General features: G+C 46.5%; 1 protein-coding gene across 1 annotated transcript; it reads left to right on the forward strand.

The window, feature by feature from the left end:
- Positions 1 to 85: 85 nt before the first annotated feature.
- On the forward strand, positions 86 to 10,894 carry LOC128273833 (trichohyalin). Its single transcript, XM_053011888.1, has 7 exons — positions 86 to 222; positions 1,695 to 1,958; positions 7,694 to 7,844; positions 9,524 to 9,622; positions 9,753 to 9,884; positions 9,953 to 10,750; positions 10,814 to 10,894. The coding sequence occupies exons 1-7, from the start codon at positions 86 to 88 to the stop codon at positions 10,892 to 10,894; spliced, it is 1,662 nt and encodes a 553-aa protein (XP_052867848.1).
- The last annotated feature ends 3,762 nt before the right edge of the window (positions 10,895 to 14,656 follow it).

Consider the following 14,656-nt stretch of genomic DNA (forward strand, 5'->3'; position numbering starts at 1 on the left):
TGATTAATATGTAAGAGGAGAGTACCCGACCGAAAAAGGTGCTCAAGTTTGGTCGGAAGTGTAGCTGGAAGTGCAGTAACGCAAGATGAACGCCAACAGTTTCTGGGGCACGATAGACCAGCTGCTTGGGCGGGAGGTTCAGAAGCAGAGTGGCCAGGACTCGTTGAAGGTGGCCGGATGGCTGACAGCCTACGCTGGTGTTCGCAAAACAGTTGGCCAAGGGTAAGTGTCCGGGTGTGGCATTTATCTAGCAAAAGTTTCACATTTTACAGCCCTCCTGTCACTGTACTTTCTTCTGGCCAAGCACAGGTTGTTTGTGGAGAAGTTTGTTGGACAGTTATTCGCAGCGATGCAACGTGTTGGCAGTTATTATGTGCGGCAACGTGGAGAATTTATTGTTTTCTATCGACTCCGCATGTTCAGTGTTTGTTAAAAAAATCGACCAGCATTCAACGCTTTTAAAACAAAAATCAAATCTAAAAAATGTAATTTTAACCATTTGACCCTAACACAATGTTAAGGAAAAATGAATTATTTACAGTTTTTCACCAACCTTGATGCATCGAAAAGAAGAATGATATGAGGCCACAACGGAGGCGCCCTTGATATTGATAGCTCTGTTGGATATTATTAAGGTCTAGCAACTCAAACCCGAACGGAGGAGCATTGACCTAAAACATGCCATGCCTATCAGCGGCAATACGTGTGGCCGAAGTGAGCGCCAACATCGCGTTGCAGTTGTACAAGGATTCTGCCATTGAGATGCAGAAAATGCATTCGCACGATTGCGCTGAACGTTGTGATCTTGATGTGTCTCTCTTTTTTTACGAAGGACCTCACACACGATTGTGTTTATGCTCAACGGGTGCTTAAGCATTTGTTTTATAACGAAAACAGTGTGTTCGACGAGTGCAATAAGTATGCAATCCGTATGACAATATCCCTGCTTTACTGTTGGACCCTGCGCTCGAGGCACCATCACGCGAGCCCCACGCCATAAATCATGCTCGACTAGTGGAGAAATGGCGCAAAGACTCACCGGTCGCGCGTTTGACGAGTAAATCCCGGGCGTCACCTTCGAGTGTATCCTGCAGACCGTCGACATTGTGCAAAAATACTTTCCCTCTCCACTGCAGTGCAAAATATGCAAATATTGCTGCTCGTGTGACCTCCAGCGACCATGCATGCGGTGATATGCGTAAAGTTTGGCGGTAAGCAAAGCAGACAGTTGCCCTCTGAGCCACGAGCCACCCTTGCGGATTGCTGTTTGCGGATTCACTACCCGGCGATCCGATTGCACAGCCACTCCACCGACGGCACAAGACATGTCGGGAGATATGTATATTTTGTCGATATTTCGTGGCATTGGACGGAACAAACTGGGTGTCGTTAAATGTGCGGATATGTTATGGGTATCGTAATGGCAATAAAGTGAGATGTATGCGTCGTCTGCGGTTCGGCCCACTTGTGGTCGGAAGGCCGACGGTCGGCGACGGTGCTGGCTCGCGGCGGAGCTGGCTGGCGAGTAGCAACAAGTTGCACTGCGGACCGGAGTAACCGACCACGGTTGGTGATTATAAAAGGATACACCAACCGGAACTCGTCTCAGGAAACTATAGAAATATGTCTTACTTTTAGCCGACAAACGATTCGAAGAACGAGAATACAACGATTTCCCTTTTCTGTTTTGTTAGGGACGACAGCAATGGATTCAATAACGACGGCTTCAACGGACTCTCGGAACGGACTTCAAGCTTACCATCGATTTTCCCCTCCGGCGATCAGCTGATTCGTCCGGATCCGGACGATCTCAACGGCGACCCGACAGGACTGACGGCGACTGGTGGAGCGAATGGGGGGCGCCGCCGAAGAGGGCGGTTCCGAAAGTCCAAGCTCAAGCAACTGTACGATGTGGAGGTGCTGCCGGTGGAGTACCTAGGACCAAAAATCGAGTACAGGTGATAAATTCCTGCCGCCGAAGGGCTAAAGGGGTACGGAGGAGGGCATTGACCGGCAAATTGCTGCCTCGTGTGACGTCACGACCGTATGTCGACTCTCAGTGTCGACATTACCGAAGCGAGGAGCTTTTGCTTGCGGGAGCTTTCGGGGAGGCTTGTGGCTGCGTACGTCCGACCCATGCCGCAGCCATCACAACTGACGAGCGTGAAATTGAAAAGCCCATTAACTTCGCGTGCCGTCGGGATGGAATGTAGCTAAAATTTGTTATTGACACCGCAAGGCTCCGTTCGTAGAGGTTTCAGGAAGGGGTCACTCTGCTCCTGGCTTTTCCGCTGCCCGTATATTCAACAGGAATGTAGAGGACGCGCTGGCTAAAACTTGTTCTTCGCTTCGTTGGTGATTCGTGTCAGGGGGTCATAAAGGAAACTTTTCACTGCCAAGAAACTAAGCAGCAAAGTGCTACCCATTCGTTTTGTAGTTCGAATCAGAAAGAGGCACTGAAGATGGAATGACTTTCGGCCAAGTCATAGATAATGAAGAGTGCAATTCTTTGACACAGAAGGGCGTTGTGTTTATTGGGTCACGTCATGATGACTCAGTTTTTTCGAGCTGCTATTAATTCCGAGAAGATCTGGCTTTTAGTCACGCTTGGGGCCATGTCCTTGATCTTGAGAGAAACATTTTTTCTCAAGAACCTTTTCGTTCGTGATTGAATTGATTCGAGCCAAAGCCACGCTCGGGCTCTAGGGACATTGTGGGGGTTTTATCGGCCTGTTGCCTTCTACAGTAATGCAGTCACAACGGCACGTCGCAACAGTTTTGGTTTTCCTTCAATATTTGTCCAAACTATTTGTGAAAAAAAGAAAAGAAACCGCCAAGTTTGTAGTTCCCAAAAGTCTGATGACCTTGGTTACTGCTGAAATGCCTTAGGTGAGTGGAATTTTGTACTATAGAACCGTAAAACGAATAATATTGCAAAAATGCACTTTAATTTACAGCTTAATTCAATCGTTTTTGTCCTTATCCTTGTATTTGACAATGAATTAAGCCCTTGAGTTGTTATAACAAACGACTTTACAGAAGTCAAGTGCGATTGAACGCTTCGTAGAGGTCAGTGCCTCGAGTTGCCAAAGATGCCCCTAGTTTTGGTCGAACGGCGGTACCGATGGGGGCCAATCTTGACCTTCATCAAATCACTACCATCCGGAGGATGTTCGGTTTTATTGTGTCAAACTGTCATAAATCAGCCGTGGCGGCTAGAACGCTACGGATCCAGCACCACACCAAAACCCATGAGCGTAACCAAATAGTTCGAAGCGCAACGTCCTGTAGCTTAACTAACCTCCAATTCTTCACAGCTACGCCACCTACAGTGACTAGCGTGAATTTATGTCTTGTTTATATCGTTGGCAGCCCCGTCCCGTCTGCGGGTGCTTGCCCTTGACTGCCCCATGCTACTACATACTTTTGCTATCTTTATATCTTTATACCATACCTTCCCTTGGCCGGGGCCATTGACGGAGCTTCGGCAAGGCAAACAACAAGCGTCCGTGTTACAACGGATGGTGTGGCATTAAACAGAAACGAACTCGAAAGACTGCACCGTTTTCGGGGGCAGATTATCAGATCGAGTAGAACTTGAAATTGAATGTTAGTAGCTCGTGCCGTTCGTGTCGTCGGCTACGTCGCCATGCCAGGGGGCCAACAGGACCCGGGGAGCTAGCTATCGTTCGGTCGACTTGGAATTGATTCTACTTGAGGCCTTCATCCCCATCCTTGCAAGGGGTCCTTTTTTATCCATCCATTCCTTCACCCCGGAGGCGCTGCTTTATTATTTGTGATTTCGTTTACTTTTTCTTTTTCCGTTGAAACTTCGCTTTTTGCGCGCGAGAAGGATATTTTATTTATTTTGACTCGTTTTTGCTCGCTTTTTTATGCACGCGGCAATGTTGAATTAGTTTTCCTCACGTCAACCGGCCATCAACACGCTACCGCCGTGTACGAGCGGCAGGACGATGGCGTGTGGCCAACGAGGTGCGAACCAAAAGGCGTCAATGGCACCTGGAGGGTGCCAAAGATTTCGGACTTGACAGTTTGGCACCGGAGTCCTAAATGGCCGGACGTTAGGGTAGCCCACGGTCCCTGCGTGGAAAGTGAAGCGCGTGAAAGCAAAAGTGACAACCACCTGAGGCATTAATTGCCGCGCTGCGCACTGTGATAAAAGGGTCGCACGTTGGATTAGTTACTCCAGTCAACCGAAATTAGCCGCCATTTACGGCATTGCTGTGATTGTTTGTGGTACAGGCATTTGGGTCAGGATTTGTGGGATCTGCCGTCATAGGAAGTGCCAAGAATACGCGACCCCACCGAAAATGATGAAGAAAGGCATTTGTGCGAAAAATCAGTTGGAAAAGATGATGCTCGAGGAAGATTTTACATTCTGCGAGTGTAATTTTGCCGTCAAGCCAACGAGACGACAGGAGTAAGTAAAGTTACAGTAGGATTGGATGAAGAAGTCATACACACTTGATTTATATTGATCATGCCATGACTGCCATGCCATGATTAAGAATTGTGGTAAAAGATCGTGTTAGTGAAAAAGTCAGTGATACTTGGTAAATTAATTAGTTAGTTTTGTGTATCTGCTTCGGAAAAAACATGCAATGCTTCGGTCAACATGGCCTATAATTCAAACTTCAATAAGATGTTGATAAAGTGATTAAAGAGGGAGAGTCAACAGATTGTTTTGAATGCATTTTTTAATTATGATCTGTAAAACTACGGGCCAGCCTTATAAACGACGTTTGACTCGTCTTATTGTCAGTTATCGTTAAGCATGCTGGTGTGAAGCATTTTTCTTTGTTTTCCGTACCGATAGACACCTTCGCAGACACCAGGATGTCCCAGACGGCATTTTATAGTGTGTCCTTCTGTGATGCAGAAACGGTAAATAATGAAAATAAATTACTCTGTGCAGTCGCCAACAGAGTTTTACAAAGTAGTAGCTATACTTTACTTTACTTTAAACTAACAAGGAATATGCATGAACTTTTTCGAGAAGGATAAGGAAAAATATTTCATTCCTACTTATGCGGAAAAGTATGCTCCCAACAGTCTCAGGCTCATGAAAGAATTTTATTTCTTTCGTAACCGAAGCTTAGTCTAAGTATAAAATTTCAATGTTTACCCCCCTATCATAGAACTCGATTCGAGTCCTCGAACGTTCATTCCGTTCATTTTGAGTTCATTTTGCTATAGCTTTCTCTTTCTGCCCTCTCTCTTGCTGTATTCGGCTTTCTCTCTTGTTGTGTTCACTCGAACGGAAGAATTTCCGTTCGAGATCCATAATAGGGGGGTTAGTCTAAAAAGGTAGCCATCGGTAGCCAAAGGTAGCCATTTTTCAAACGATTCAACATAATTTTTTTTTATCTTATCACATGTTGCATGTGTTACATTTTTTATCAGGCTGCCGCTGTACCATTTTCAACAGTTGTCATTTGGTACGAAAGACTAACGGGTCACCAGCGTCATATTCATCTTTAACTGCTGCATCTATTTGCAGCCCTTGAAAACGATAGCTGGGCGCTTCTAATGCTAAAATGTTGCTTCCCGTTTTATAAATGGCTCAATGCAAGGGACCTAAAGAATGATTAATGATAACCGAAGTCAGAGAATGACAGCGGTCCGAACGGTGGTGACAGCAAGGAACAGGTTTCGTAAACATTCTCATATCGATTTTTAGTCGCTTAGTTCCTCAAAGATTTAATGGCGGCACCTTCTACGTGCTTCGTCAGGCACCTTCCACGTTTAACGGCGACAGACGTCACAATACTCGTTACAATGTCTCAATAGAGCTATCGGTCTTCGCCTCCGTTCCTTTGCTGGTTACGCTGGAACCCTCGAAATATCCTTTGCGTTGTTGTTCAAAATGTCGCCCTCCAAATGCCTGCAAATGCGTTCCCGGAAAGGCCGGAAGGGTTGTCCCGAGTTTGCTCTACCGGCTCCGCGGAAGTAATCGATGTTTTCATTGTTTTAGCCCTAGGGACTCGATAGTAAAATATGGTTCGATATACGATCCTGCGCCCACCACACGCCACCGGCGCCTTCGGTGCCGGCGAATGACAGGAAATCGAAACATAAACTTCCTCAGCTGCTCCAAAGGACACCGCCGCGTTCCGCGTTGGAGGTCATGGGTTTTTTATCGCACCTTTGCTTCTGGTGCCGCCGCCCGTGGTTGGAATGCTCGAGCGCGGGCGGTCCACAGGCCCTCAGTTAACCGAACAACCCGGCACTTCCATCGGAAAACATGCAAACATTGTTCCGTTTGCGCCGTGAATATTCTCGACCCTTTTAATTGTCAGCCATTGTGGGGCTTCTGGGGTTGTTGACGCGAGAGAAAATGCATTTTCCCTTTTTCATTTGTAATCAGTCAGTGTCGGGCTGAAGAGCTGACACCGGGCGAGAGTGGGTTTTCAATTGAAGAACTCTTTTGCATGACCATCACAACCGTTGGCTCACCGAATGTTGGTCATTCGCTACCCAACAGTGAACCTGACAATATTGGTTATTGTTGCGACTTCTTTGTAAAAGGTGCTTTCTAAAGTTCGCTTTCGTGTGTTAAATGTGATTTTCCAGAACAGTTACCAAGAGCAAACCAACAATTCACGTATTTCAGTGGTTCGGAACAGACGCCGGGACCTTTAACCCGTAGCAACAACCGAACCCTTCGCGCTTCGACGAAGCCGAATAGTTTATGGCGTCTCGTAAAAATATGATCACAATTACTATTGTTACGCGCCGGTTTCGGTACCAGCCAGTTGGGGCTGGTCGCGAGCTACAAGCACGTGTCTGGTACTGGATATTCCGCCGTACTGATCCTGCTCGTATCCGATGGTTCGATGGACGAAGGCTGTGGACGATTGGTTGATTTTATTGTTTTCCTCTACTGCTCCGATGTGTGTTCTGTCACAGAGCCATTCGCTGTTCCCTCCCGCCGAGGAATATTCGAGGTTATGCTTACCAAATTTCTCACGTGGCTCTTGGTTTTTGTTTTTCCGTTTCCTTTCCTTCGAACATGCGATTCCCCTACACCATTGCATTGGATGTGATTTTTCGTTTTCTGGGGCACCTCTGAACACCCAAAAAAGGCACGAAACAGCCCGGGCCATGTGCCAGAATGTCAATACCGTGACCGGCTACCATGGAATTTGCACCCGACACGCGGCACTGGGGAAATGTATCGAAAGGGTTCCTCTCCCCATAAAAAGGGTGAAGACAGTGGCCAGAGAGGGTGTCCGGGAGGGGTTACGGTACACCTGTACCTACGCTACACTTGGTGTAGTGTTCTATGCTCGATTTTGCTGCTCGCTTCAAGTCGCACTTCGTTCGATGCCCTGTTTCAGTCAGTTTGCACCAACCTACGCCAACGGACCGAACGGGGCCGATCGGAAGTTTGCTAGTAGTGCTTCCGGTGATCTGTGGCATCGAGTGTCCTTGAGAGATTGGTGACTGCAAGTGGTGCCATCGGATCGGTATCGCTGGTTAGTGTTTCAGGCTACAGAAATCTTGCCACTAATGCATTTGTAAATAAGAAGATATTTGCTAGTTCGGTCTCCGAGTGATTGATGTGCTGGGCATTCCGGGTCCGGGTGTCAGGTTTTGGGTGGACCGTAGCATGGCCAACGGGTGTGCCGCGCAGTGTGCAGTTTGCTAACCTTTGCCGTGCTCGTTACAGTGTGAATCTTCCCCGAGTGACCGCACAACTGGAGAAGTTAATGGGCACGAATGTAGTTCGGCTGACGGACCGCAAGTACATGCAGGAGCTGCAGCGACGCATCCAGGAGGACTACAATGTTACGCTCGAGAAGCGGATCACGGAGCGCGAGGTGAGTTGGTCAAGAGTCATTAAATGTGTTGTGTTACTTTCCGGCCACTGGTTTGTCACCTGCATGGTGGCAAAAGTTAACCGTCCGGATTGTTAATTATGTAAACAAAATGAAGGGTACCAATCTTTATGCAATTTGCGATTGGCGCACCCAGGAACGTGGTTTTGCTGACTATTTTGTCCGAACTGATTCAACTTCATGAACCGTAACGTAATGTGCTTGCGTGTCCAATTTTGCACAACAATGCCCTAATTACAGGCAATGTGAATCATATATTTTCTGCGTGTCGCCCGTAAAACGTGATGTTTAAATTTATACAAGTTAACGAACACATTAATTTACCATTTGCTCATCGACACAATCTACTGACGTAACGCTCTTCACAGACCACAGACGGATACTCCACAACACTTCCTGGAAATGTGCTTATCGTTAAAGTGAAAGTGCCGAAAATGTTTATCTCTTCCTGGAGCACCCGATTATCGTCGTCGGTGGCGCACCCAGAAACGGTCTTTCCGACGGCGGTCCGTGTTTGCATGTCGCGAGAGGACACCACCGGAGTGGCCGCGGTGGTGTAGGGTCGTTTGTGAAATCGATAACGTACCCTGCCTGCCTGCGATGGCACGGGTATACGGGCCTCTCAATCGGTGTGGCAGCACGACGCACGCAAGCACATCACTTCGGCGGCTCTTCCAGTACCGTGCACTTTGTCCGTGTCACTTTATCGATATCAGTTCACGGGTTGGGAGATTCTTTTGGTCGTTGAATCATTAAACTTGCCCAAATGGCGTCTCTAATTTTTGTCTCAAATCGATGTCGCTATGGACAATCGATTGCCTCACGGCATTGGTAAAGGTGTTGCAATCGCAATGTCCACAGGAGTTGGTTCTGCCACCAGAAAGGATAAATGAGAAACGGAACCAATGTAGTCGAGCATTCGGCCTTGCGATATTCCTTACCTTCAAACGATCGGGCTGCAGAATAGCGATGCTTATGTTCGTTGTCCCGGTTTCGTAGTTGTCTTGATGAAAGTCGAAACATTTGTGTCACCGTTATACTGCTAAATGGAGTACACAGTGCGCCACCGTTTAACCTTATTTCCGATCATCCATTCCATTTTCCTTGGGTTTTCGTATCAAACTTGATAATACGAATGAGAAGCGTGCGCAATTATACGTTATGAACGTGCTTAGCCCAGCATTGGGATTGAAAAATGGGATAAATGGGATTTATTGAGTTCTACGATTTACGAGATCAACAACGGGACTTTGGGAATTCCACATACGAGTCTCCGACTTTAGTTATTTTGTTATTTGTTATTTAATGTCATTATCATAATCATGATCCGATTGGATCGTTTTTAATGACTGGACCCAGGCATATTTTATGGCTTATTCATCTTCATACAACAAATGTTGCATTTAGCATATTTTTATTTTCAACGTTTCAAATGATTCGATTTTTTCACGCTAACGCTTTTCCCATTTTTCCAGTATTTGTTATCTGTATATCATTGCTCATAGTATTCATTATTCATTCTTTCCACATAAACCAACACGTCGCTGAATCGCACATTTTTTTCAAACCGAAACCTCGAAACCACACGCCATGTCCACAAATGCATCGCGCTTTAATTGCACAATTCATGGCACGCATCAACAACAACATCGTTCGCTAAGAATCGAGAATGGCAACGCCAGAAACAGTTGATCCTGGACGGAAGGTATTGCCTTGAGAACTGTCCCAAGTCCCTGGTTCCGCTCCATAGCATTGTGTTGGTAAGCTGTCACAAATTATCACCTATTTTATGCGACTTTGCCTCGTTGGTAGTCAAGGATTGACGGTATCAAGGTTGGTAGGTTTTCAAAGGCGTTTAATGTTATGGTTCTATTTCTTCGCCCTACAAAGACCAAAGAGCTGGAGCGAGAGCGCAATCTGATCCTTTCGGGAGCGGGCGACAGCATTCCGGAGGAGATGACCAGCTCGGCGTTTCTGGTGAACCAAAAGACCAACGTCAACATCCTGAACAAACGGGAAAAGGTTAGCCGAATGTTGCTCCAATGCAGGCGGTCGTGTCACACTAATGTGTTCTCGCCTTTCCGTTGCAGTTGAAAACGATTCGTGAGAAAAACGCCGAACGGCTGATCAAACAGGGCCACCGGTGGGAACGTGAGCGACTGCAGATGGAGGACCAGAGCCGCGATCGGGAAATCGAGCAGCGCACGAAGCGCGAAGCGTTGCTGGAACAGGAAAAGCTGTACATGATCGAGGAAAACGATCGCTCGTTGAATCTGCTGCGCATGAAGACGAAGAAGGGTCCGTGCCGGGACATGAACCTGCGGTCGCTGCTGATGCAGCAACGGGAGGAACTGGGGCGCACCATTCAGAAGCGGGACTTTGACGTGGCGGACGAGCGTTGTGGCCCCGGTACGGAGGTCGAGGGCAGCAAGGCAGAGCGACGTCGGAACCGGCGCAACCAGAGGCAGCACCAGATGCAGCGTCAGCACGAGGTGAACGAGTTCCAGGAATCGTCGTCTCCCGAGGAGGGCTACATTTCGATGAACCAGCCGGACTCACCGGAAGATCTGGAAACTTCACTGGCGGCCAAGGGAGAGAAGGGAAGCAAGGATTCGGGCGATGAGTCGGAAGCGGACCAGGATTCGGATAATGCGCCCGCCGCAGGGGAAGAACCGCCGGATGGTCCAGCCGAAGTGGATCCCGAGGCGGACGCGGTCAAGGAGGAACTGTTGGCGCTTGAACAACAGCAGGAACTGCTGGAGGCCGAAGCGGAGGCCGCCGAAGAGGCACGATTGCGCGAGGAGCTGGACAAGACGCTGATGGAAAAGAAAAAGGCCCGCCAGGTGCGGAACGAAGATCCGAAGATAACGAAGCTGAAGGAAGCGGACGTAAGGACGTGGTTGGTGGCCAACACTTGTCGTTTGTCACTTATCGCTCTCCCATTTTTCCAGACTGTTGCGGACATTTACAACGTGGCGGACGAAATAATCGTGCTGGAAAAGAAGAAAACCAAGAAAGGATTTGGCAAGTGAGCGATGTGATCGCGACAACCGTAAAAGGCCCACCGATCAAAATTTGAAGTCCAAAGATGGTGCACAAGGTGCAAGGAAGTATGACGAATTGTGTCTGTGATCTGGTTGACCATTAACTTTTGTAGTGTTTCTTTCGGTTTCGACTACCCGGATTTTTCGTAGTGAAAGATGTTGCTAGTGCTTGTATGTGAGTGCACGATTGTGATACAGAGGAGCCAATATTTTATGGTAGCAAATTTGCGTATAAATAAATGATTGTTATCAGTAGCACTTGATGTGGAGCTACTTTATCGAACAGAACACAAGAAGACATTTTGGGAATTTTTGTAATGAATTGGTACAATTTATCGTGCAAACATTTGACACATTAAAAAATTATTCTCTTTAATAAAATGTTTGATAATATTGTAGAAAGTTCTTTGCTACATTTATTGAATTTCTGTAGCTCCGTACCATAGTTCCGTAGGTCCGTAGCATAGTCAGCAACAGCAAGTATCAAAAACCTCCTAAGCATTTGGCGTTCATTCCAATCGCGATCCCGGACGCCGACGAAAAACGAAAGCTTCCGAAGGACTAACCTTCGTGGCCGTCGACACACGAAGCGTTTTATGAATGAAATTCGTCCCTACTATCCGTACTACAACCTTCCGCCGCCATCACCGCACCATCACCGTGTTCGTCGAAAAGGAAAATGTCAAAGGAAAAGGTTTCATGAAAGAAGCTTTCGAATGAATATCCGAATGCTGAATGAACTCAGAATGAACGCTACCGGAACCGGCATTTTGACGAGAAGGTCCTGTCGGTAGAAATATAAAAGCCAGTGGCGTGGCGAAACATCCGTCAAACGAACTTTCAACAAGTGGTCGTTTGCTGGTCGCTGCTACGAAGCCACCGAGCGTGGTGTGAATCCGTGGTGTGGACTTCCGGTCTGCTTCCGGTGCATCAACCAGGTGTTGGTAGTTTTAAAGTTTTGTCATAAGGACTGTGACGACATAGGAAACTGATACGAAGAAGTATTCTAGTGGAAAACACTATTTTCCGCCAATCGTCGAGCTCGAAAAGTTTGAAGTGTTTATGCTGTGGTGTAGTGTCGCGGTCTTGAAAATATTGTGAACGGCCCACAGTGAAGCATGGCCATGGACTACAGTTTATTTTTGATAGCTACAAGATGGCTAATGTTTGAGCAAACACCATAAATAGGTCAGCAAACCACCGATGGCCAAAGCGATTGACTGACGAGTGATGGCTTGCGTGGACGAATATGTTTTCTGGCGTTCGAGGACGAAACCGAACGAACGAACGCAATGGTGCATTTGGGAAAAGACAAACATACTTAAGCTAATCAGCGGTCGGTAGCAAAAACGTGCAGCGTGGGCTGTTTGCTTACCGTCGGCTTGTAGTGGCCACTTAAACTCGTTAAGCTTATTCGAATAAACATAGGTTCTGTAATGGAATATCGATGATCGCTCCGAAATGGAACTCTTTCGATAAGCGATCGGGCACAATTTAATTAGTCGGAAGGTTTGTTCTGCCCAAATATAATCATTCCGGTGAGCAGAGATTTTTGTACATTTTGGGTTGATATTGAGTGTTGTGTATAACGTTCCTTAATAAATGATGCCCATGGTGTTAAAGGTTACCTTTTCTAAACATTGCTCATGTGTAAGGTCAAAAAATCATCCCACAAGTGGTAATTGAATCAAGGATCTCAAAATGGGGAAAAGGGTATCCTCAAACCTGCTAGTTATGGTCTCCTTCTGGAAAGTCAAATCACCCTTTTCGACACACCGTATGCGCAAAAAGAGTCCCACGTCTAACTTGACACAGCAAAAGGTGTTTGAAGCACGTGTTCGTTGGCCCTTTTTTTTCGGAGGTTCCTTGAACAGAACATTATCGCCAGCAACTCAACAGTGAGCATTAATTTCGGTCGAACTCTGGGGTCGTACCATCGCAGCAGCCGACGCCGGAACCCAGGTGGAGTGTATTTGAATGGGTTACTCGGTAAATAAACTCCATTTCTCTGAGTAGGTTTAACCATATTCAAAGTTCAAAACTGCAAGCATAATTCGATCCGGAACCATCAAAATTACGGTACCCCTTCAGCACGCTCTGGTCGGGAATCCCTTTTCACACCTCATCTTATCATCGCTTCTGAGGCGTCAATGGTTATGGCTTATTTTTATGCTACTTCTTCACGTAATATCTACATTTTTGATTCGATACTGCCACCGGAAAAACAGGACCGCTTGCCAAACATCTTTCTTGCGGTTTTTGAAGAACTTATTAAAAAGCCTTGTTGCCATAGGGATTAGATAAGGTCGCCTGATCTATTTTTAGCCGAGTTTAGCCGAGCATTATTGTTGTTGAGGTAGTTTAATTTAATGGCAAGTCATCGATCTTACTTATTCTCTCAAAGAGCCATTTAATTGTGTTAATTGCGTTGAGCTTGCGGGAAATTTGATAAAACGTTTAACACTTACCAGAATGAATGAAATTAAATTCTTTTGATAGTCAGTGATGCACGGCTCCCGGTAGACCGTGGCTAACTCCTTGATGTTTGTTTCCTCGATGGCACGGACCGTCCGGTTCGCCCACGCGTCAAACGGTGGTAAATCGATTTAGGGTTTTCGCCGAAAGCTCCCCGTTGACCGGAACTCATTAGTTTTATTAATTGCCGGGTCTTATTGGTCTTTCGGTTAGGACAAAGTTTTCTTACTTGCTGAACAGTTGTCGTTGGACCAAATTACACCGCCCACAGGTTGAACGATGATGGTGAGCAGCCAAAGATACGAATCATTGAACATTGGATTGATGAAAATGGTGAGATCCTTGGAAGGATATGATGGGGTAGAAACCACATTTGATGTCCGGGGAGTTTATGCTTCGCAAAAGTAATTGGTATTCATTTAATGCAGGTTGTTGTTGTCACGCATTAACAAAACCGCACGCATTCCGTGTTAGTCCTGGACATGTCTGAATGATGCCTATTTTCGTCAAGTATTAACAGTCTATGATTCACGCATTCGTAAGGGATAAATTTACATTACAGTTGTGATCTATCGAATAGGAGTGTAGCGTGTACCTACTTATGTCCGTAAATATAATGCCCTTCATAAGGCAGTCAGTGAAGTGAGTTCATTAGTGTAGTAAGTGTATAGACGTCGGTTCCGCAGAGCTCCGAACCACTTCGCTTTCGGGGCAACGAAAAGAAAATGTCACATACCTTCGGCACTGCCCTGCTGTTCCTGTGTTTTTCGTTGATAGTCTGGTGTTACGAAACCTCCGGACATCCTCTGGATCCGCTGTTTCGTACCCTACCTTCCGTCCAAAAACACTCCGATTTGGTGTCGGCTATCGGTTCGAATGGAGGTGCCCTTACCGCGTCACAGGGTTCTCGTGGACCGTTAGAGTCTGGTCATCGTCACCGTACTGTGCAAACCTTTGCGACTGCCCCACCACACCGTCGTTGGTATTCCGATAGGAAATCATTGGTAAGACCCGCCGGCGATACCGTTCCGGCATTGGAAGCACTGTCGGCTGCCGCTTTCGGCGGTGTCAGCCGTGAAGATGGTAAGTGATACAAATTAAGTTAACCTCTGCTATCTTGCACATTTTCCCTTTTAATTTCATTTGCAAACCATTGTTAACTAAATTAACTTTTTATTGATCAATACCAATATCGTAGCAAATTAAAAGCAGAAACTTAAAAGGAAAGGTAGGCTCAACGAACAGCCCATTTTCAAAAATCAAATTAATAGATAC

Source organism: Anopheles cruzii, chromosome 3 (genome assembly GCF_943734635.1).
Source record: "Anopheles cruzii chromosome 3, idAnoCruzAS_RS32_06, whole genome shotgun sequence".
In the NCBI taxonomy this organism is placed as follows: domain Eukaryota; kingdom Metazoa; phylum Arthropoda; class Insecta; order Diptera; family Culicidae; genus Anopheles; species Anopheles cruzii.